Source organism: Gymnoscopelus microlampas (genome assembly GCF_963454915.1).
Source record: "Gymnoscopelus microlampas genome assembly, chromosome: 13".
In the NCBI taxonomy this organism is placed as follows: Eukaryota; Metazoa; Chordata; class Actinopteri; order Myctophiformes; family Myctophidae; genus Gymnoscopelus; species Gymnoscopelus microlampas.
The window spans coordinates 51885402-51910941 of NC_139950.1; the positions used below are offsets into that span (position 1 = coordinate 51885402).

Below are 25540 nucleotides of genomic sequence, written 5' to 3' on the forward strand. Positions count from 1 at the left end.
GGTGGGTGTCATTTTGCTGCTTTCTGGTGGTCAATTCTCGTATGTGTTCAAAACCATGGCCTGAGAAACTTAAATGCATTTCAATAACAAAATAACAAAAACACGCAAATCGCTGGCAGTCAATGCAGTAAATTATGAATAAACTCTGGCAGTCAATGTGTTAAATAGGCTATTTTCACAATTGCCGAAAATGTTCGAAGATTCCTGAAAGGTTTTGAAAAAGTACTTTGTAATTTGCACTTTTGAATACTTGAGTATTAATTGAATAGATGCTTTGTCCACCACTAATTGTAAATGCATTATAAAGAGTTAATAAAAAAATCTAACGTTGTAACTGAATGGATCTTTGTAAAAACACACTCATACCCTCTCGTCAACGATCCCGTCGTTGTCATCGTCTTTGTCACAAGCGTCTCCTTGGCCGTCTTTGTCAAAGTCCTCCTGTCCAGAGTTAGGGAGGTTGGGGCAGTTGTCCTGAAACAAGAGAAAATCCGGAAGGTTAATTTAACCACTTAAACCAGAGTCCCTCAGGGGTCTATATACTGAGCCCCCTCCTTTTTTCCCTCTACACCAAATCTCTTAGCCGATCTACAAGCTCAAAAGCTCAAGCTCACAAGCTCACAACACGTTGCAAATGTGACGAGTTGTGAACTCAGCTATTTTCCTGCAAAGCTATTTAACTCATTCAATCCGTAACGCATCTCTGTCATTTTAGATTTCTTTGGCTATTCAAAAATAGCAGATATACAAGCTCATAGCACGGCACTGAGTGCCGCACTATGAGCTTGTATATCTGCTATTTAAAAAAGATCATGAACATTTGTGCAAATCTTTACAAATGTCTTCTAAATCCTAAAATAAAAACATATGTTATAATATTAGTGGTTCTGATGATAAATACCTTCTTGCAGTGATAGGTGGTGTTGTGATGATATAAAGTGATGATATATATATATATATATATATATAAATACCTTCTTGCAGTGATAGGTGGTGTTGTGATGATATAAAGTGATGATATATATATATATATATATAAATACCTTCTTGCAGTGATAGGTGGTGTTGTGATGATATAAAGTGATGATATATATATATATATATATATATATACCTTCTTGCAGTGATAGGTGGTGTTGTGATGATATAAAGTGATGATATATATATATATATATATATATATATATATATATATATACCTTCTTGCAGTGATAGGTGGCGTTGTGATGATATAAAGTGATGATATATATATATATATATATATATAAATACCTTCTTGCAGTGATAGGTGGTGTTGTGATGATATAAAGTGATGATATATATATATATATATATATAAATACCTTCTTGCAGTGATAGGTGGCGTTGTGATGATATAAAGTGATGATATATATATATATATATATAAATACCTTCTTGCAGTGATAGGTGGTGTTGTGATGATATAAAGTGATGATATATATATATATATATATATATATACCTTCTTGCAGTGATAGGTGGTGTTGTGATGATATAAAGTGATGATATATATATATATATATATATATATACCTTCTTGCAGTGATAGGTGGCGTTGTGATGATATAAAGTGATGATATATATATATATATATATATATATATATATATATATATATATATATACCTTCTTGCAGTGATAGGTGGCGTTGTGATGATATAAAGTGATGATATATATATATATATATATATATATATATATATATATACCTTCTTGCAGTGATAGGTGGTGTTGTGATGATATAAAGTGATGATATATATATAAATACCTTCTTGCAGTGATAGGTGGTGTTGTGATGATATAAAGTGATGATATATATATATATATATATATATATATACCTTCTTGCAGTGATAGGTGGCGTTGTGATGATATAAAGTGATGATATATATATATATATATATATATATATAAATACCTTCTTGCAGTGATAGGTGGTGTTGTGATGATATAAAGTGATGATATATATATAAATACCTTCTTGCAGTGATAGGTGGTGTTGTGATGATATAAAGTGATGATATATATATATATATATATATATATATATAAATACCTTCTTGCAGTGATAGGTGGCGTTGGCGTCACACACCAGGTTGTGGTTGGGCCAGCCGTCCAGGTCAGAGTCTTCTCCGCAGATGAAGCCGTCTCCGGCGTAGCCCGTCCTGCAGTCACACTTATACATGGGGTCAGTGAAGTGGTTCAGGTAGATGCACTCTGCATACTTATGACAGCTGTGTGTCTTGTCCTTACACGGGTTCTCTGGCTCACACACCTGGAGAGAGAAGCAAATGACCTTAATATACAAAGACATAACTGACATATTTAATAACTTTATACTTAAAAAAAACACTGATAGTGGAAATAGCCGATCTACAAGCTCACAACATGTCGTATCGCGATACATTGTGAGCTTGTAGATCTGCTATTTCCCATTTTTTTTGGAAGCAAATATGTTTGGCAGCATGTTCAAACATATTTCTCAACATGGAAACGATTATGACGATTATGACGATTATGCAAACACAATTGCGATTATCTGAAATAATTGCGATTAAGTAATAATTGTGACAGGCCTATATAGACCTGAATATGAATAGGCCTATATAGACCTGAATATGAATATGACCCTCCAGTACAGGCCTATATAGATCTGAATATGAATATGACCCTCCAGTGCTCCTTGGCATTGTTTTAACGTTAGATCCTCCCAGCTGACACTCATTAAGGCTGAATGAAGCTCTTAGCATGGATGCCACAACATGAGCTCATTGAGAGGCGTGTGGCAGCAGCACGGGGAGGCCTTTAATCCACTCTGTGAAATGAAGACCACCGTTTGCCAACTATGAGACAATACCCCCCCCCCCCCCCCCCCTTACCCCGAGTCAGTTTTGTAGGAGGGTTGGGGGTGGGAGGGGGGTGTCAGATCAAAGCCACGGGCAGCTGTGGAAGGCCAAAGAGTGGCAAAGTGGTCCTTGAGGGGTGTTATGCAAGGATGGTGGCAGAGTGGCAGTGGTGGAAGAATCTAAGTAACTAACTACTTAAGTAGTTACTAAAGTACAAAAGTAGTTACTAAAGTACTAAAGTTTTGGCTTCAAAATATACCGAAAGTAAAAGTACTCATTATGCAGAATGTCCCATTTCAAGTTTTCAAAATGTATGCAAATCTTTTGAAAACAGCAGATCTACAAGCTCACAGCGCGACGCATCGCGACGCGTTGTGAGCTTGTAGATCGACTATTTTCAAATAGTCGAACTATATATAGAACTTAAGTGGTTAATGCATTTTCAGTAATAAAAATCTAACTAGTAACTAAAGTTTTCAAATAAAGGTAGTGGAGTAAAAGTACAATATTTGCCTCTGCGATGCAGTGGAGCATAAGTAAAAGTATTGAAAATCAGGGAATAATCCAGTAAAATAAAAATACTTCTACATTGATTTGTACAACGTGTTCATGTACTATACTTTCCACCATGATGAAAAGGTTCAACCTTATCCAAGGGCTAATGATCACACGAGGGCAATACTTTATATATTTATTATAATACTAGTTAATAATCCTATTAAAATAAGACAAATATAACGTCTGTAGTGGAAACACTGAGTCGTTTCACAACTATAGAAGATGGAACCAAAGTGGATGGAAAGATCATAATTCATACATGGAATGGAAGCTGTGGCTGCAGCCTAGGTGATTTACTGGCCTCATTATTGGAATGTGTGTGTGTGTGTGTGTGTGTGTGTGTGTGTGTGTGTGTGTGTGTGTGTGTGTGTGTGTGTGAGTGTGTCTGATAGCATTAATCACTGTCCACGGCAGGGGTTTTCAAACGTTTTGTGCCCAGGGCACCTTTATTTATAGCCAAAATAACAGATCTACAAGCTCATAGTCTCACGTATAGCCAGACGATCAGAGATCTCTGCCTATACTGATAAAGTCTGGAGGGAAATCTAAATTCAATGAATGTAGAAAACCACCGATAACAAAACCTACGTCTCTGAAAACTAATCCTGATACCATTCCATATGTCTCTGTCTCATATGTCTCATTCCATATGTCTCTGTCTCATATGTCTCATTCCATATGTCTCTGTCTCATATGTCTCATTCCATATGTCTCTGTCTCATATGTCTCATTCCATATGTCTCTGTCTCATATGTCTCATTCCATATGTCTCTGTCTCATATGTCTCATTCCATATGTCTCTGTCTCATATGTCTCTGTCTCATATGTCTCATTCCATATGTCTCTGTCTCATATGTCTCATTCCATATGTCTCTGTCTCATATGTCTCATTCCATATGTCTCTGTCTCATATGTCTCATTCCATATGTCTCTGTCTCATATGTCTCATTCCATATGTCTCTGTCTCATATGTCTCTGTCTCATATGTCTCTGTCTCATATGTCTCTGTCTCATATGTCTCTGTCTCATATGTCTCTGTCTCATATGTCTCTGTCTCATATGTCTCTGTCTCATATGTCTCATTCCATATGTCTCTGTCTCATATGTCTCATTCCATATGTCTCTGTCTCATATGTCTCTGTCTCATATGTCTCTGTCTCATATGTCTCTGTCTCATATGTCTCTGTCTCATATGTCTCATTCCATATGTCTCTGTCTCATATGTCTCTGTCTCATATGTCTCTGTCTCATATGTCTCTGTCTCATATGTCTCTGTCTCATATGGTCTCTGTCGGGGGGAAACCTCATATGTCCAAAACTGTTACTTCTCAGGATTCAAATTCAAACACATCAAAAGTAGCAGATCTACAAGCTCTAAACGCGTCGCTTTGTGCCACGTTTAGAGCTTGTAGATCTGCTACTTTTGATGCTTTTGTGTGACACTGTAGTATGATCAAGAGAATATGGAGAAAAGAGATTTCTGCCCCGACAACATCGATATGAAGAACCGTTGTTCCACCCAGTCGTCCCCATACACAGCATTTACATTTCATTAGACGTGTCGGTAGGAGGAGATCTCTGATCGTCTGACAGACTAACATACAATCAATATCTTTTTTTCCCCTGTATTCTGTGGCATTTCTTCCTTGGCCTAGTCAGTGGGGATGTGTGTGCAAAGTTTGACGGCAATCAGACGCTGCGTTCATGATTTGAGGCATTTTGTACCGAACGGGCGACTCCTACAAACTTTGGAAGCCAATCTTAGCCAATAAGGATGGAATATGAAAAATACTCCACTCCCTATACTTGATACTCCATATACTCAATACTGTGTACCGATTTGTGTGATGTTTGGACAAAATAAGTTGGAGTAATATATATATATATATATATATTTTGTGCAAAACAGACTGGTGTGAAGAATTCAGGGCAGAGGTTCTGACCTCCGTGCCTTCAGCCTTGCGGGGATAAAAATAGCTGCTTATTGTGTAAAAAAAAAAAAACATTTTTACCAATTACCCGATTGCCCCCGCCCTACAGTTAAAAATTGCTATAATGATAGAAAGCAATAAATGATTCATCTTTACATTTTTACCATTAAAAACTAATAAAAGAACCCTTGTTGTAAAAAAGCAATGTTGTCCTTTAAAGTTCCCTCCATGCTGGGACAGATACTGGCTCAAGGTACAGCACTATTATGTCACCTTCAAATACACACATACACACACACACACACACACACACACACACACACACACACACACACACACACACACACACACAGGCTCGCCAATAATGAGGCCAGTAAATCACCTGGGCTGCAGCTTCTATCATTTATGAATTATGATGTGACATTGAAGAATTCCTCCTAGTGTGGCCTGCCAATTCATAACGTCCCTGGAGCTAACGCTAGCACATGGTGTATGCTTTCATTTGCTACATTATTCCATCCTATATACTTTACTAAGAAGTTTCAGAAGCTACTGTAAGGTATTATCAACTACAGTGTTGTTACTTAGAGTAGTTCACCCCAAAAATTACTTATTTTCCCTGACCCCATGAAGCCTTGAATTCATGGATTCTTTTTAGTTTTTGTCTCATTCCTGAGCCAGTAATTTGATGAGCAGGTGTATTTGATGAGCAGGTGTATTTGATGAGCAGGTGTATTTCCGGTAGGAGACTCAAAGAGTTTCCTTTGAGTCTCCCACCGGATACATTAGCATCTTTCTACCGTTAATCAAATTATTGGTTTAGGAATGCAACACAAAAAATCTCCATGAATTTAATGCTTCATGGGGTGTGTGATTGATAGAAAATAAGTCATTTTTGGGATGGACAACTCGTTTAACCACTTATACCCTAAATACAGTACGTAGTTGACCGGGGTTCCCTGGGGGGGACCCTTCTTTTTTTTTTTTTTACTTCTACGCCAAATGTTTTTGCCGAAAATAGCTGATCTACAAAATCACGACACGTTGTGAACTTGTAGATTGTCTATTTTCACCAAACGTTGTCCCTCAATAGGGAACGCTAATGCGGATAAGTGAGCGTCAGAGATAAATCTATATTCAGGAACACTTCATTGGACTCTTACTGCAGATTGTTTCTAATATATAGTGTAAATCTAGAGTCTATAAAGTGATCTGGTGGATGAGAGCTGCTCACCTGTTTGTTCTTCTTGGCGGCCTCTACGCCCATGCCAAACGGCTGGGTTCCTTTGTAGCGTTTAGGACAGGGCAGGCAGTGGAAGCCTGGGTCTGTGTTGACACAGCGCTGGAACCCGTTCACTTTGTAGCAGACATCAGACACCATGTCACACTGGAGGAAAGGGAAGCACATTATATATATATAAATATATGAATGATAACAGTCAGATTTGACCTGGCAGACTCTTTGTTTATATCGTCGTTTTCAGATGGAATTTAAAAAAAAATGTTTTTTGTTGAAAACAACAACAACTGTGTTCAAATGGATCAATGTAGTTATTATTTAGTCACAAGCTCTTGTTAATATTAATTTCATTAATTTGGGCATTTGCTATGTTTGCGCTGACACTGTCATATGATGAAGTATAAAAACATTATATAAAAAACTACTCTAAATATTATTTATTTAAATTAAATAATACATGTATTTGGTACCTCATTGATATCTTCACAGTGGGTGTTAAATAAATGTTGGTACCTCATTGATATCTTCACAGTGGGTGTTAAATAAATGTTGGTACCTCATTGATATCTTCACAGTGGGTGCCATTTCCACGGAAGCCGGCAGGACACGGTCCACACTCCCAGGAGCCATCGGGGGCACTGTTGCAGTCCACCCCACCGAAGCAGGGGTTGGACAGACAGCCATCTACAAGACATTTAAACCACAGCTATCAGTAAAACTACAGGAAACACTGTTATACACTAACAGGAAGTAGACATTTACACTACAGCTATCAGTAAAACTACAGGAAACACTGTTATACACTAACAGGAAGTAGACATTTACACTACAGCTATCAGTAAAACTACAGGAAACACTGTTATACACTAACAGGAAGTAGACATTTACACTACAGCTATCAGTAAAACTACAGGAAACACTGTTATACACTAACAGGAAGTAGACATTTACACTACAGCGCTGGGTCAATCCACACATGAGCGTCAACTTGACGCCCGGAAGTCGGAAGTCCCGTCCACTCCCATGTTATAGGAAAAACCGGACCGGAACTTCCGGTTTCTAACTTAACATGGGTGTGTACGGGGCTAGCGTAGCGTTTGCCGTCAGCATACGCTCATGTGTGGATGTACCCTATCAGTAAAACTACAGGAAACACTGTTATATACTAACAGGAAGTAGACATTTACACTACAGCTATCAGTAAAACTACAGGAAACACTGTTATACACTAACAGGAAGTAGACATTTACACTACATCCATCAGTAAAACTACAGGAAACACTGTTATACACTAACAGGAAGTACTGTATGCACTTTGGCTCCCTAGTGATTGAGTACGCTTTTTAAACCCTATATACTTTGTTGACAATCTTTGGTCCCCTACTTTTTCACCAGTGGTTCTCAAACCTTTCTGAGTTACAGACCTGTACTCCCTACAAGGAACCCTGAGAGTCCCTGGACCACACTTTGAGAACCACTGCTCTACACCAAATCCCTTTTCCAATAACAGCCCATCTACAAGCTCACGGCACGTTGCAGATGGGCTGTTTTTGCCAAATGTTTGCCTATTTTTGCAGAATCTTCCCCACATTAACCCTATAGGGTTAATTAGCCCTATAGGGTTAATGTGGTTAATATGCACACACACGCACACGCACACACACGTACGTACGCACGCACAGACGCACACACAAACGCACGTACACACCTCATCTTAGCTTGTTTGCTCAAGGATTAATTCCCAGGGAATGAGCTACACAGCACTATGCTCCTCAACGTCCAGACTTTGGCACGGCTTCAGTACAAATATTTAACTTGAATTAGAATTGGCAGAGATGTTGAGATCATTTAACATTAAGCACAACAATGTCACCAAATGGTGGTGTGCATGCGTGTGTGCGTGTGTGCGTGCATGCGTGCGTGCGTGTGGGTATGGGTATGTGTGTGTGTGTGTGTGTGTGTGTGTGTGTGTGTGTGTGTGTGTGTGTGTGTGTGTGTGTGTGTGTGTGTGTGCGTGTGCGTGTGTGCGTGCGTGTGTGTGTGTAGTGTGCATGCTGTGGACCATGATGACGGCTCACCGATAGGACAATGGTTCTTGTTACAGGTGTCAGTGTCACTGGCCTCGCCGAGACATTTCTTCCCGCCGTGCTGAGGTCCAGGGCTGTTACACACACGCGTCCGGCTTTTGACTCCGCCTCCGCAGGTGGCCGAGCAGATGGCCCATGGAGACCACGGCCCCCAGCCGCCGTCAACTGCACAGAGAATGAGTCATTACAGCGTTTCATCAACGTCAGGTTCAGTCACAGGGATAAAACATATTCCCACCAAAAACTGAATGACCAGAGAGGAGGATATGATCACATCCCTCCAGAACATGAATGACCAGAGAGGAGGATATGATCACATCCCTCCAGAACATCAAATCCTGTTGCAACAGCAGTTATACGACACATGCTCTATGACAGACAGGAGTCATGTGATCTGCATGTTGAAGGACAGATATTTGCTATATCGTGTTCACTGTTCCCAGAGATCAGTGGTTCCCCCCAGGGGTCCTTGAGGGGTTCTTCCAGCCCCCCCCCCCCCCCCCCACAGCAAGATTTAAACAGTTTAAACACTTTAAGCCCCTTTTAAACATTTTAACACAAATCTTTTCTTATGAGGGGGTCCCTCTTCCGATGGGGGTCCATGACCAATACATATCAATATACGGTCGTTGACATGAAAATGTTTGAGAATCGCTGCCATAGATCATTGGTTCTCAACCTGTGGGTCGGGGTCCCCAGATGACAGTGAAGTGTCAATTTAAGGACTTTTAAGACCTTTTTAATACCTAAAGAATACTATAAAAACTGGTCAAATATTGGCCAAATTGTCATACTATATAAGAAAGAGGCAAAAAAATAATAAATAGGCGATCTACAAGCTTGTGAGCTTGTAGATCGGCTATTTTCACAATATGTATCTATGGAACCAAGACAAACAAAATGTAATGCCTCAACAGCTACATTCCAAGTGCTGGGGTCCCCAGTTCAAATATTATCATTTTGGGGGGTCACGGCCTGCTACAGATGGTTATATACTCACTAGGACACGGCTTGGCTTCACAGCGCTGAGTCTTATATATATATATGGTCTTATATATATATATATACATATCTTATATATATATATATGTTATATATATATATGTTATATATATACTCACTAGGACACGGCTTGGCTTCACAGCGCTGAGTCTCTCTGCCGTTGCCGTCACAGTCTTTGCCCCCTAGCTGTGGCATGGGGGCATTGCAGTGGCGTATCCTGGTGATCTGGCCCTCTCCACAGGTGACGGAGCACGTTGACCAGGGCGACCACAAACTCCACCTGCCGTCCTGGCGAACTGGGCAGGACGCAAAACATGGGACACATAAGTGGTCTGGAAAAGCAACGCTGAATGCAGTAGTATAAAGTAACTAAGTACATCTACTCAAGTACTGTACTTGACCGTGCCAAACACGGTCTGAACCGTGTGTTTACATAGTGGCGGTTCCGAAGCTTCGGTGCCGAACACGGTCTGAACCGTGATTTCAGTCTTTTTGTTTTTTTCGTTTTTCTCCGCGCAATGCTTTTTTTGGCGTGGATTTGCTTGTAACACACGCGGAAACTTTAAACAGCAAAGCGCAGTCAATGGGGAGAATGCTGGCACCCACGGTAAGTTGTTATGAAAAAATGCTGGCACCCGATGTGTTAAGTACAATTTTGAGGTATTTTTTACTTTACTGGAGTTTTCAGTATTTTTACTTCTACTCCACTACATCTCAGAGGCAAATATTGTACTTTTACTCCACTACAATTATTTGACAACTTTAGTTACTAACTACTTTGTAGATTTTGATTATTATTACAAAACATACAGTAACCGCTACAAGTTTTGTATATCTGCTATTTTCATTTTCATTTGTATACAATTTATAGTACTTTTAATATTGGTACTAAGTACATTTTAATACCAATACTTTTGTACTTTTAATCAAGTACATTTTTTATTCCGACCTTTTACTTGTAACAAAGTATTTCTACATTGCAGTATTGATACATATACTTAGTAAATAATTTTGAGTACTTTTTCCACCACTGGAAGACACATGGATGTAAACTCATGACATATGAAAACGTCACCACAAGAGAAAACATTGTTTGATATGGGAGAAGAGTGTTTGATATGGGAGAAGAGTGTTTGATATGGGAGAAGAGTGTTTGATATGGGAGAAGAGTGTTTGATATGGGAGAAGAGTGACTCCATTGGGAGAAGAGTGTTTGATATGGGAGAAGAGTGTTTGATATGGGAGAAGAGTGACTCCATTGGGAGAAGAGTGTTAGATATGGGAGAAGAGTGACTCCATGTGAAAGATGTTCCTACTCTCCCTCCAGTATTTATGTCATTGTGGGCAAAACAACTCCCAGTGGTTAAACTGTCAGTCACACACGTGCCAGTCAGAGTAATGCACTTTGCACAAAACAAACCATCATTCCTCACTTTGTACAAAACAAACCATCATTCCTCCTCAGACACTAATCAAGTTTATTTCGGTGAAAGAAGAGAAGAGAAAATGTCTCATAAAACGCCACACTGAATTAAATAAAAGCCAGTGTCAGTGAGTGGTAGATACAGAGGCACCATTATTAAACCTTTTGAACATGTTCGTCTATAATGATGACATCGGCAAAAATAGGGACAGGCTGAAAGTGAAAAAAACTGATGTATGGTTTACATACAAGAAAACACCTGTCTATAACAATATAACTATATATATATATATATATATATATATATATATATATATATATATATATATAGGGGTTGAGATTGATCATCGACTATATAAAATCAGATTAATCTGATTTCAGCAGTACAGAATTATGCATAAAATAACTGCATTTGAGGTTAAAGGGATAGTTCACCTCCAAAATGACTTTTTCCCCTATCTATTAGTCACACCATGGAGCCAATTCATGGATATTTATTAGTTTTTGTCTCATTCCTAAAACAATAATGTGATGACCGGCAGCGGTTCCGGTAGGAGTCCTTTGTGTCTCCTACCGGAACCGCTGAATAACGGTCCGCTGGCTTAGAAATGCGACAAAAACAAAAAAATATCCATGAATTCAAGTCTCCATGGGGTGACAATGTTTTTTTGATTCCTTTAAATGGAAATGCTAGAAGGTGGCAATTGCCATCCCCCGGGACCCCAAATGATGCCCCTCCACACGCCCATTACTGAAATAATAGAACAAATAAATTCATAAAGGCTGTGTCATTCAGTGCTTAGGCTATGAATCATTGTTACGCTTGAGCACTCTCTCTGCAAAGTGGGGTGTGTCTGGAATCAACTTCAGCTGGACACACACACACACACACACACACACACACACACACACACACACACACACACACACACACACACACACACACACACACACACACACACACACACACACACACACACACACACACACACACACACACACACAGGCCCCACCCTTACACTGATTCCGCCTCACTCACTTCAGATGCATCCTGTGCAGTGGTGGAAAAAGTACTCAAATCTTTTACTTAAGTAAAACTATCAATACTGCAATACAGAAATACCCTGTTACAAGTAAAAGTCCGGAATTCAAAATGTACTTGAGTAAAAGTACTTGCCATCAAAATGTACTTAAAGTACCAAAAGTTAAAGTACTCATTATGCAGAATGTCCCATTTCAAGTTTTCAAATGCATAAAAATATTTTGAAAATTGCCCATCTACATGCTCATCGCGACGTAGATGGGCAATAAATGTACTTAGTTACTTTCCACCACTGATCCTGTGTAAATACATGTCAGAACGGAGAGAGAGCAACGCAGAGACTTTGTAACTCCGTTATGCAAAGACGAAGCCGAACAAGAGGTCATTTCCAATTGAACTCCACCCGAGGGATGTGTATTTTTCAACATTTCTACCGAGTTACTTCATCCCCCTGTGTCGTACAGTAAAAAGAACAGCTGCTGGCGTTACATCACTGTTACTGGCAGCCCCACGTATACTTTGGAGATCATATCATCATAAGGGGTTGAAACAGTACTAAAGAACCACAGTACAGTGTTACTGTACCTTATTGAATGAAGACGGCCATACAGTAGGCAGTGCAAAACAGTACTGTTGATTTTGACAGCAATTTTTGATTTAGTTTTAGTCGTAGTCTTTTGAATCAAATTCCATTTAGTTTTAGTCATATTTTAGTCATCTGAAATGTTTTAGTGTTTGTCTAGTTTTAGTCGACTAAATCTACAGTTGATGTAGTCGACTAAAATGTATTGTGGCGGTGCCTTGATGGAGTCGTAATGGCTGATTTTACACTTGGTTGCATGCTGAAAATAGCAGATCTACAAGCTCACAACGCGTCGCAGAGCGACACGTTGTGAGCTTGTAGGTCTGCTATTTTCAGAGCGCAACAGCAGAGCGCAACCAAACATAAAATGACATGTCTGTTCTACTGGATCTCTTCTCCACTAATCAGTCACAACATTTTAGTCTAGTTTTTATTTGTTGACAAAATTAGTTTTTATTTAGTTTTCGTCAGTGAAAAAAGGTCGACGAATGGATTTTTCATCATAGTTTTAGTCGACTAAATCAACACAAAATAATGCAATGCAGTACATTAATAGCCTGGTAAACCCTCCCTCCGGAAATCTCATTTCCATTGGAAATCAGATTTCCGGAGGGAGGGTTTACCAGGCTAGTACATTAAGGCACCGTTGTCCACTGAGACTTGGGCTGGCAGCGCCAGTCTGCCATGCATTTCTATGGTACAGACGCGCTGGTGCACTCCTCTAAATGGTAAATGGTGCATTTATATAGCGCTTCTATCCGAAGCGCTTTACATTGATTGTGCCATTAACCCATTCACACACACATTCATACACCGATGGCGGAGGACACCATGCAAGGCACCAACCTGCTCATCGGGAGCAATTAGGGGTTCAGCGTCTTCCTCAAGGACACTTCGACACTAACTCTAGGGGAGCGCCCCAGCCCGGGATCGAACTGGGAACCTTGCGGTTTTCCAGTTCACTCTACCCAGCCACTCTACCCCTGAGCCACTGCCGCCCCCAATTATACGCCCGCCTCCTCTACCCAGCGCAAGAGCATAGCCCTGAGCTAGCATAGCCCTGAGCTAGCATAGCTCAAGGCTTCTTGAAGCTGTATCCAGCTTCAAGCTGTAACGTAACGTAACGTAACGTAACGTAACGTAACGTAACGTAACGTAACGTAACGTAACGTAACGTAACGTAACGTAACGTAACGTAACGTAACGTAACGTAGCGTAGCGTAGCGTAGCGTAGCGTAACGTAACGTAACGTAACGTAACGTAACGTAACGTAACGTAACGTAATGTAATGTAATGTAACTAGAGGGTCGGGGCGCTGCGCGCCCCTCCCCCCTATCCGCTGCGCGGTGCTTTGTGTTTGTTGGTCCCTATAATATATAAAGCCATAATAGGAGATGTTCCCAATGGAGCTATGCCCAAATATGGAGTGTGTTGTCTGACCTCACTTGGGTCTCGTTGGGCGGTGGTCGGCGATGACGCTAAGGAACAACATGGCCGACTAATGTTGTGAGTTTGTGTTGGCCACAATTAATTATGCTGCGAGGGGGCAGATGTGTGCTGAGCAGTATGAAGTGGCCTACAGACTGCGCGTAGTAATTCTGCACGTTGTGGCGTGTCTTGTTAGTGACATTGATATGTTGTTTTTGTGTTTAGTCCCACACAGTGGCAGGTTTTTTTTGGGGGTTTTGGGTTTAGAAATGTATTATAGGATATATTACTCACCACGGCTGTCACATTTGCTCAGGCTACATTTGCGGGTCTGTATGGAGGCTCCAGGGCAGGGGTTACTGGTGGCGTCACATGACCGGCCCCTCTGCTGGGTCCCTGTCCCACACGTCACCGTGCACTCTGTCCACTCTGACCAGGGGGACCAGCCGTCCTCACTGTCTTTAGCTGGACACACACACACACACACACACACACACACACACACACACACACACACACACACACACACACACACACACACACACACACACACACACACACACACACACACACACACACACACACACACACACACACACACGACAACACACACACACACACACACACACACACACACACACACACACACACACACACACACACACACACACACGACAATACACACACACACAACAATACACACACACAACAATACACACAGGTCAATGGTTTTCAACCCTTTTCATATCAAGGTCCATTATTTATTCTGCATTTGAGCCACAGAACCACGTTTATCCTCTCAAAAAGACCCAAAACTTAGTATTTTGTTGTCGTTGGATAATTCCATGCTGTATTGATGTTGGTACCAAGAGGAGAGGCAACAGGCAAACGTTGATCAAAATAACAATTCTTCTACATTCTCTAATTACTTAATTTACAAGAAGCAGCCTAACACAATTATTGTGTTAGGCTGCTTCCTGTAAATTCAGCAATGCAGACGTTTAACAATCATTTAACTCTTGAGAGCGTAAAATGAAACCAAATGGACCCGTAAGGGTTCATTTGGTTTCATTTTACGCTCTCAAGAGTTAAAGATCTCTAAGGGTCCATTTGGTTACAAACTCTCCATCATTTCGCTTTTTTTTGCGATCAGTCGATTATGTAATAATTGTGACAGGCCTACATGACGCTATTATGTCACATGATGTATAATTACACCCCCTAGACATGACGCTATTATGTCACATGATGTATAATTACACCCCCTAGACATGACGCTATTATGTCACATGATGTATAATTACACCCCCTGGACATGACGCTATTATGTCACATGATGTATAATTACACCCCCTAGACATGACGCTATTATGTCACATGATGTATAATTACACCCCCTAGACATGACGCTATTATGTCACATGATGTAATTACACCCCCTGGCATTGGGTCCCATTTTATAGGCTTTGGTTATATGACCCGGCCGGGGGAATCGAACCCCAACCTCCCAATCTCAGGGTCACTGAGTTGGTTACTCTGAGGGTACAAATGGAACCAAATGGACCCGTAAAGGTCTGGAGAAACAGTGGCTTTAAGTGTTTTAAGTGGAGTGAAACGGGGTGATTTTAAGTCCGTTTATCGTATGACATCATCTACACAGTAAAAGGCTGCGGTTGCCATTTTTGGATGGCGGTTAATTTTGACCAATAAAATATGCTGGTTGGCTGACAAAGACAAATAGGCTAGAACAGAACACTGCATTATTAAAACTTAACATGCATTGGAATATAGATTTTCCAGCATAGAGGGCCATGTATTGAAGAGGTCACCCCCTGCACAAAGCTGAAATTAAGATATTTAGGTAGATAGATAGATAGATAGATAGATAGATAGATAGATAGATAGATAGATAGATAGATAGATAGATAGATAGATAGATAGATAGATAGATAGATAGATAGATAGATAGATAGATAGATAGATAGATGGATAGATAGATAGATAGATAGATAGATAGATAGATATTTAGGTAGATAGATAGATAGATAGATAGATAGATAGATAGATAGATAGATAGATAGATAGATAGATAGATAGATAGATAGATAGACAGATAGATAGATAGATAGATAGATAGATTCACTACTTACGCATACACACGGGACAACACTCGCCATCGATAAACGTAGGGTTGGCACAGGCCACTGGAGGGCATGTGATCTGGTGGCACACTATCTTGGACTCCTGCCAACAATAAAACAACAAGAAAAAATGATGATTTTGACAGCAAATTCAGATTTAGTTTTAGAAGCATTCCATTCTAAAACGTCTTTTGAAAAAAGTCATATTTAATCATCTGATTTTTTTTAGTTCAGTCTAGTTTTAGTTGACTAAATATCATAAGATTGTAGTCGACTAAATCTACAGTTGATTTAGTTGACTATAATGTATTCTGGCGGTGCCTTGATGGTGTCGTAATGGCTGATTTTACACTTGGTTGCATGTTGAAAATAGCAGATCTACAAGCTCACAACTTGTTGTGAGCTTGTAGATCTGCTATTTTCAGAGCGCCACACCCGAACGCAACCAAACATAGAATGACTTGTGTTTTAGTTCTTCTGGATCTCTTCTCCTCTAGAACTTAGTTTTTATTTAGTTTTTGTCAGTGAAAAAAGGTCACAGAAAGTTTTTCGTCATAGTTTTAGTCGACAAAATCAACACTGGTGCCTGTACTGTATGTTGTGTACAGTATATACAGTATATACAGTACCTGGCATATACAGTATATACAGTATATACAGTATATACAGTACCTGGCAGGTACATTTGGTGCAGCTGTCCACAACCCAGTCCTCCTTATCGTCAAACAGACGACCGTCCTGCCAACACATGTTCTTCTCCTTAGAGTTCTTCATCTTCCCCAGAGCCTCCTTCATCACCGTGTTCTCCTCCGTCTACAGACAGGTATGAGTTAAATAACAGACAACAACAGACAGGTATGAGTTAAATAACAGACAACAGACAGGTATGCAGTTAAATAACAGACAACAACAGACAGGTATGAGTTAAATAACAGACAACAACAGACAGGTATGAGTTAAATAACAGACAACAACAGACAGGTATGAGTTAAATAACAGACAACAACAGACAGGTATGAGTTAAATAACAGACAACAACAGACAGGTATGAGTTAAATAACAGACAACAACAGACAGGTATGAGTTAAATAACAGACAACAGACAGGTATGAGTTAAATAACAGACAACAACAGACAGGTATGAGTTAAATAACAGACAACAACAGACAGGTATGAGTTAAATAACAGACAACAACAGACAGGTATGAGTTAAATAACAGACAACAACAGACAGGTATGAGTTAAATAACAGACAACAGACAGGTATGAGTTAAATAACAGACAACAACAGACAGGTATGAGTTAAATAACAGACAACAACAGACAGGTATGAGTTAAATAACAGACAACAACAGACAGGTATGAGTTAAATAACAGACAACAACAGACAGGTATGAGTTAAATAACACAAAGGCCTCATATGGGTCAAAGAGGGCATAAGGGAAACCTTATGAGCATTCTATTATAGGGCATAGCAGCAGCGGCTATTTAGTGTGGTTGCCCTAACAGGGCAACCAGACTATAGTACTCTATACACTTTATTCCACTTCAAGATAAACAATATTTCGAACCACATCTCCTCCCACAGTTTTTATCCCCTAATGTTGTGCCATATATCAAAATGACCATCTAAATCGGGAATCGTGCGCTTGTATTTTGCTAAGAGATTGGTTAAATAGTTTAATTGATATTGATTTATTAGTGCATTAAATTCACCCATCCACTTTAATGGAAAAGTGAAAAAACTCAAATTCAAGTATTTTTTTCTCAGAAACCGTAAGAGCTAGAGTTACCAGATTTGGAGGGATAATTCATAATTAAGTCCCAAATTATTGAAAAAAATATCACACCATTTGGCCTCATGGTGGCGCTATAACAGCCCCCTTTACGTTTTGGCCTGTAACTCTTGAACCGTAGGTCCGAAAATCAAAATGTCTTTTCACCTGGATTCCTTGGGTCACTACGCATCTCCCCATATAGCCCACGCCCATTTGCGTCAGGATAGATTTTTTGATATTGATTTATTTCTGCATTAAATTTCCCCATCCACTTTAATGGGAATTGCAAAAACTCCCATTCAAGTATTTTTTTCTCGGAAACCGTAAGGGCTACAGTTACAAGATTTGGAGGGGAGGTTAATAGTTTTTTGAAAAATTATTAAGAAAATAATCACACCAGTCGGCCACATGGTGGCGCTATAACAGCCCCCTTTACCTTTTGGCCTATAACTCTTGAACCGTAGGTCGTAAAATCAAAATTTCTTTTTCCCTGGATTCCTTGGGTCACGACGCATCTTCCCATATAGGCTACGCCCATTTGCGTCAGGATAGATTTTCCGCCATTTTGAATTTTCTTCAAAACACACTTTTTGCTCCTTTTCCTTCAATTTTTTTCCAAATCTCACACAAATCGGTACACGTGATCTATGGACCCATGCGATGAATATATCCAAACGGCATATTGATAGTCCTTACCGTTCGTCCGTAATTGGCTTCCAAAGTTAGCGGGAGGGGCCCGTTTTACAAAGAATGCCAAAAATCACGAACGAAACGTCCAATCGATCCCAGATTTGAATCACATGTCGAGGGTGGTTTAATCAACAAATCCCCAAAAGCATTTCCACTTTGACCCATAGGGGGCGCCACAAATGCGCAAAATGTAACCGTTCGATGCAAAAACATGATTTTTGGGGGGATCAATCCTCTCAAAATGAAACGCAAGCGATCTCAGGAGTGACGACACAATGTAATTGGCGCAGCCTCCGACGTTATTCCTCCCGGCGTATTCCTCGAGTCCCGGCGGCCGCGACCCGCGACCGGCGTCGGCGCAACCACACTCTGCAATTTCCCCGGAATTGCGACGCGTCTAGTTTCTGGTTCCACTTCAAAATAGTCAATGCATTTTTCCCATTGACATTTCCAAACATATTTATATCAATTAATTTAAGCCTAGAATCAAGACATCCAGAGTCCTGATGAATCATGACCACAAAACATTTGTTTCTGTGATTTATTTTATTTTATATTTAATTATATGATATACTATATTTAATAAATACTTTGTTCTGTGCGTGTGTGCGCGTGCGTGCGTGTGTGTGTGTGTGTGTGCGTGTGTGCGTGTGCGTGTGCATGTGTGTGTGTAATGGTTGTGGGAAAACGGCCTGGTTCCAAAGCGTTGCTTTGGTTATTATCACATCATGACCTCTGACCTGGCTGGCTGCCTTTCTTAACACTTGGGAACTGTCAGTGGATGAACTACTGTGTGTGTGTGTGTGTGTGTGTGTGTGTGTGTGTGTGTGTGTGTGTGTGTGTGTGCGTGCGTGCGTGCGTGCGTGCGTGCGTGCGTGCGTGCGTGCGTGCGTGCGTGCGTGCGTGCGTGCGTGCGTGTGTGTGTGCATGCGTGTGTTCGTGCACAGGTATGTGTGTATGCATGTGTTTACATGTGTCTGTCTGTCTGTCTGTCTGTGTGCTTGCGCATTTATGCATGAACAGGTATTTGTGCATGCATGTGTGTGTTGACGTGTTTGAGTGTGTATGTGTGTATGCATGTATGCATGTGTGTGTGTGTGTGTGTGTGTGTGTGTGTGTGTGTGTGTGTGTGTGTGTGTGTGTGTGTGTGTGTGTGTGTGTGTGTGTGTGTGTGTGTGTGTGTGTGTGTGTGTAATAGCGTGCAGCGCTACAATCCGAGACACCACTTGGTCTGAAGAGCCTTAGGGACCCTTTCTCATCACAGCCTCTTTTTTTTTCTCTTTCTTTTTTTCCCAAGGTTCATGCCCAGTCTCTCTCTCTCTCTCTCTCTCTCTCTCTCTCTCTCTCTTATTGCTGGGAGGCTCCCAGAGGAGGAAGCACATGGCCTGTTTTTAAACACAGCCAGACATTCGCCCAGAGAACCAGAGGAAACACTTCCTATACATCCCCACGTTACATCTCATAAAAAGCCTTCCGTCCGCTAACGGACCTAGCATGACTTAAACAGGTTCAGGCATCGCCTCTGACTCTCTCAACAGTCCTCCTGCTGCTACTTAAGTCTGGGTTTATACTTCATGCTACAACGGTGTCCCGCTCTGAAAATAGCCGATCTACCAGCTCACAGGGCGTCGCTTTCGCGCCGCATTGTGAGCTTGTAGATCTGGCTATTTTCAGAGCGGAACACCGCCTCACAGCGAAGTATACATAGGGCTTTACTGTTTGCTTTTAAAGTAAATGTAGGTTACCTAGTAACCTTAATAACCTGTAGGTTACCTAGTAACCTTAATAACCTGTAGGTTACCTAGTAACCTTAATAACCTGTAGGTTACCTAGTAACCTTAATAACCTGTAGGTTACCTAGTAACCTTAATAACCTGTAGGTTACCTAGTAACCTTAATAACCTGTAGGTTACCTAGTAACCTTAATAACCTGTAGGTTACCTAGTAACCTTAATAACCTGTAGGTTACCTAGTAACCTTAATAACCTGTAGGTTACCTAGTAACCTTAATAACCTGTAGGTTACCTAGTAACCTTAATAACCTGTAGGTTACCTAGTAACCTTACTGGACTCCCTTAAATACTGGCAGTGGCACACAACTACACACTATTACACACTACTACACACAACTACACACTACTACACACAACTACACACTACTACACACTGGCTCACTGCACTGCAGAATGACTCAAGCACAACTGTAAGGCTTTTCTTGGACTCAATATGGACCTACAGTACCTTTGTGTCTAACCTCATGTATATACTGTACCAGCTGGATTATACTATGTGTATATATGTAGATATCTTTCTTTTTGCGTGTTCTGTTTGTGTTTTTATTTATTCTCTCCATGCCCCCCCCTCCCCCCCCCCCACACTCTTATAATAACAAATAACAAGAATGATGGAGCTTCCACAAAAACTAATTTCACTTCTTTACACCGTAAACTGTGATGTGACAATAAAGATGATTCTATTGTTCAGTATTCAGAATGAAACTACACAGAGACACAAATAGACGATACACATAAGTAGAGTTTACTGAGAGAGCATAAGGGATAGGTAAGCTAAATATTGTATGTGCCATCATGTATTTCCAATACAACCAATTGCCAATATACTGTACATTAGCCAATAGAAAACAAGTTGCCAGCTACTGTAGCCCGCTGGATTCTTTTTTGACTGGCCTGAGTTTTGAATATTAAAGCCGAACAAAATAAAACAGTGTACAATACGTGGATAAAAAGAAATACAAATACAGAAACGGGTGCACTAGAAAGTATGAGAACCACTAGGTTTTTATATATATTTTATATATATATATATATATATATATATATATATATAGGTTATAGCAGCACATTGCCCATTTCCATGACTTACCACTTTCTGCAGCCCATCGATGAGGTTACTGACGACCACCCTGAGACCTTTGAGCTCCTGGAACATGGTGCTGAGCTCCTCACACGACCGCTCACACATGTCCGAGCCCGGCTCGCCCGTCTTCTGACCGATGACGTTGGTGGTGATGGAGGGACTCACGTCCACCACCTCTGTGCTCTCGCTCACCGTGTTGCCCTCATCTGGAAGGACAAACAGCAGAGGAACCATGTGGTCAATGGGCTGGGCGACCATATTTATTCATAAAACCCAAACCGGGGCCCAAAATCACTTAAATCCGATAGCCGATCTACAAGCTCTCATCGCATCGCAATGAGAGCTTGTAGATGTGCTATTTTTCCTACTTTTGACAATTTCTTTCTTTTTGAATTTCTATTTTTTATTTTCGCCTGGTGTTTTCATCAGGATGATGGAAAATGATGTTAACACTTGCAGTAGCACACCTAGTGACTGCACCTAGTACTGCACCTTTCAACAGAACACTATGTTTACGTAAAGCACTCAAAGTGTATCTGTGGCAGAAACCAGGGCAATGTGTTAGTGAGTGACATTTAAGTGTTTTAGAGATATTTGTCTGGACTCGGGGCACACCGGCATCAAAGCAGGGCAATCCCTGCCGTCTGGTCACTGTATAAATGGGGGGAAACCTACTTGAGAGGCTCAGTGATCTAAAACACAGGGAACCTGTTTCACAAAGCTGTGTGACTTCCCATTTCCCAATAACTGGGCTAAAACAATGTGGTGGCGAGAAGCACTTATTTTTGTCTCTAAAAAACAGATGTTCATTCAGCAGTATTCGATTTGAAACGTCTTCACTTCGGCCGTTAATCTCTCCACCAGAGAGGGACTCGGGTGGGGGTTGTTTGATGGGTGGGGGGGGGGGGTACTCAAAATAGAAATGTGCGTCTCCTTGCGTGATGAGAAAAACACACTATTGTCATAAATCCTTTCCATGGATCCATGACCTTTGAGATGAGTGGGCACTTCTAATACGCGCTTAACAAGCTGGAGAGCGCCTTGACGTTCCCAGATGGATTTAAGCGGAGCCAAAGAAGCCGATCCGTTGCCCTCGTCCTTTCAGCAAATCATTCTATACGCTTATCCCTGTGAGCCTGAACTGAGCTGTCTGTCATGTAAACACACAGAGACACGCTGCATCAGCCTCTCACTGCATGGTGGGCCCGCTGCCTTTTCAACCAGGAGCCAAGCACGGGGTCAGGCCCAGGCACTAGAGATAGCATCTTCTAGACATAAACACAGTGGAATCCCTGGTGATCCAGTCTGGGTTCACTGGGATTGGAATGCAGCACACAATCTGCTCTACTTAAACGGCCACAGATTTTTAACCTGAATCCCATTCCGTTCTGTTATCATGAGGACATCTGATAATCTGATAGAAGACTGATAATCTGTTCTCCCTGTGTCTCTCAGGGTAGTTGATACCCTCACAAAAACATGTAGTAATCCTGGTCACTAAACTCCTCCCCCATGACAGCCGGGGTGCCTGATGGAGGGGAAAGGAACTGGTTGGAATAACGTGTTCCTTCCACGCGCTACGTCCAACCAGGGAAACTCCCTCCTGTCAGGTGACAAGAAGGTCAGTTGGCTCTCATGCATTGAAGGAGGCATGAGCTCGGCCCTGGCCTCCCTAGGCTGGAGAGGGGAGTGTAGTGCCGAGGATCACTTAGAAAATTGGCACCGGGTGAAAAATAAGGGTTACAAAAATCGTGGGATAAAAAATAAAAATAAATAAAAAGACTGATAATCTGATACAATCTGTTATCACAGGGACATCTGATAATCTCCCCAAAGCATTGTGGGGAAAGAAGATTTCCCCACAATGCGAGGCTTCCGGAGCCTTTGAGAGGCAGCTTTGAGGCACAGAGAAGAACACATGATTGTGTTGTTTCATGTCAGATTACCACACATCCTCCTCACAATAATAGTATAATTCCGGGGTTAATCTATGCCAGGGGTTTGTCAGAGTAAAAGGATTCCCTGAATCTTCTGTTCACATTACGGCACATTTAGAGTAGGAAGTTGTGGAAGAATAGTCCTGTCTGTCAAATAAATAAACGTCCGGAGCATAATGTGTCTGCCAGCTGTGTGGACAAACCCAAACCCACTCACAGGACCAGCACAAGACATCCCATGTTAGACATGTTTGGGTCATAATCATGCTTTTATGTTCCATTATAAGATTAAATAAATCTTAATTTTATCCCCAAGGGGATAACTGTAATATTTCAGCAATATTTACTCATTTTAGCTGGTTCTGTTTCACGACACTAGTTTGAATTATAACAAACGTAAATAGCAAACAAACTGTGTAGATGCACGACTGCATTTTCATAGCGATTGGAGGATTAGGGTTAGGGTAACCCTAACCCTAACCCAATAGTCATATATGGGTGTTGTCTTTGCAAAAAGGAGAGCCACAGCCAAGACCCATTAGAGATCTGCAGCCATGTAAAGACCCATTAGAGATCTGCAGCCATGTAAAGACCCATTAGAGATCTGCAGCCATGTAAAGACCCATTAGAGATCTGCAGCCATGTAAAGTGGCGTTGATGAATAGGAGCCCAGAGACTGTAAATCAAGAAGTCATTCTAACTCGGTTTTAATCCAAAAAGGTCCCACTGTAGCCAAGGCTACGGTTTTGTTCTTTCTGAGTCTGGTGGACCCATTCAAATCTCAGGAGAGTTTCACTGTGCGTGTGCACGTGAACGCATGCACGCTTTTTCCTGTGAAAGTATTTATGCATTCTTCGAACTGATAAGCGTTCCCTGTATTTCCCGGAAGACAAAAGTCAGAGGACTTCTAAAAAATCATTTATTAGTTCTCATTAATGTCTGTCATGACACTTTTTATGAGTGTGACTTTGTCTGAAGTTCTAATATTAGAACTGATAACGGGGCAGTATGTTGGCTGGTACCAATGTCTAGACAGTTTCCAGTTGTTGCTTTTAAATAAAAAACCTTTATTAAATACATACGCTCATTCAGATGGAATTGAAAGCTGATTGTGGCACAAGCAATGCCACAACCACACACGTGCATTCTTGCAACACACACACACACACACACACACACACACATGCACGCACACACACGCGCACACACACACACGCACGCACGCACATGCACACACACGCGCGCGCGCACACGCACACACACACGCACGCCGTTTTTACAGATATTTTTGCCAAAACAGTGCAAAATCACTTCTAATGAATTTGAATAAATGATTTTTTTCTTCCTACAAGCACAATTGTGAACTTGTAAATCTGCTATTCTGGGGAATTTCTCAAAAGCCTATAATGACATGCCCACAAATACCTATGTCATTATAGCCATGCCTATAATGACATGACTTTAAAATTGTCAGGTTTAATGTGGTTGCAAATCAACATTAAACATCGGCTGCATAATTGCTGATACTGATGTCGACAAAAAATGACAAACAATGGTCGATATATCGGCCAAACCAATACATCAGTCTGGCTGTAGAGAGAGAGAGTGTGTGTGTGTGTGTGTGTGTGTGTGTGTGTGTGTGTGTGTGTGTGTGTGTGTGTGTGTGTGTGTGTGTGTGTGTGTGTATACAAATGGAAGCGGAGGCTCCCTGCTCTGCTGTATAGTATTCAGTGTGTGTGTGTGTGTGTGTGTGTGTGTGTGTGTGTGTGTGTGTGTGTGTGTGTGTGTGTGTGTGTGTGTGTGTGTGTGTGTGTGTGTGTGTGTGTGTGTGTGTGTGTGTGTGTGTGTGTGTGTAAAGGTCTGCTGTATAGTATTTACTCTGGTTTCTATGTTCTTTTCCCTGGGCATCACCCCTGGAGTCGCCGCCAGTGGAAATAAACGTAAACATCTGCCTCT

General features: G+C 41.0%; 1 protein-coding gene across 2 annotated transcripts in view; it reads right to left on the reverse strand.

The window, feature by feature from the left end:
• Positions 1-25540, reverse strand: part of thbs2a (thrombospondin 2a) — a 45176-nt gene that overhangs the window by 14546 nt on the left and 5090 nt on the right. For both annotated transcript variants that reach the window (XM_084077030.1, XM_084077029.1), the window contains exons 5-14: positions 21654-21853; positions 16975-17115; positions 16312-16405; positions 14456-14626; positions 9805-9981; positions 8675-8848; positions 7153-7280; positions 6591-6743; positions 2078-2296; positions 367-474 (exon numbers count right to left, since the gene is read on the reverse strand). In XM_084077030.1, coding sequence (XP_083933156.1) covers positions 367-474; positions 2078-2296; positions 6591-6743; positions 7153-7280; positions 8675-8848; positions 9805-9981; positions 14456-14626; positions 16312-16405; positions 16975-17115; positions 21654-21853 — 1565 coding nt within the window. The remainder of the gene's footprint in view (positions 1-366; positions 475-2077; positions 2297-6590; positions 6744-7152; positions 7281-8674; positions 8849-9804; positions 9982-14455; positions 14627-16311; positions 16406-16974; positions 17116-21653; positions 21854-25540) is intronic.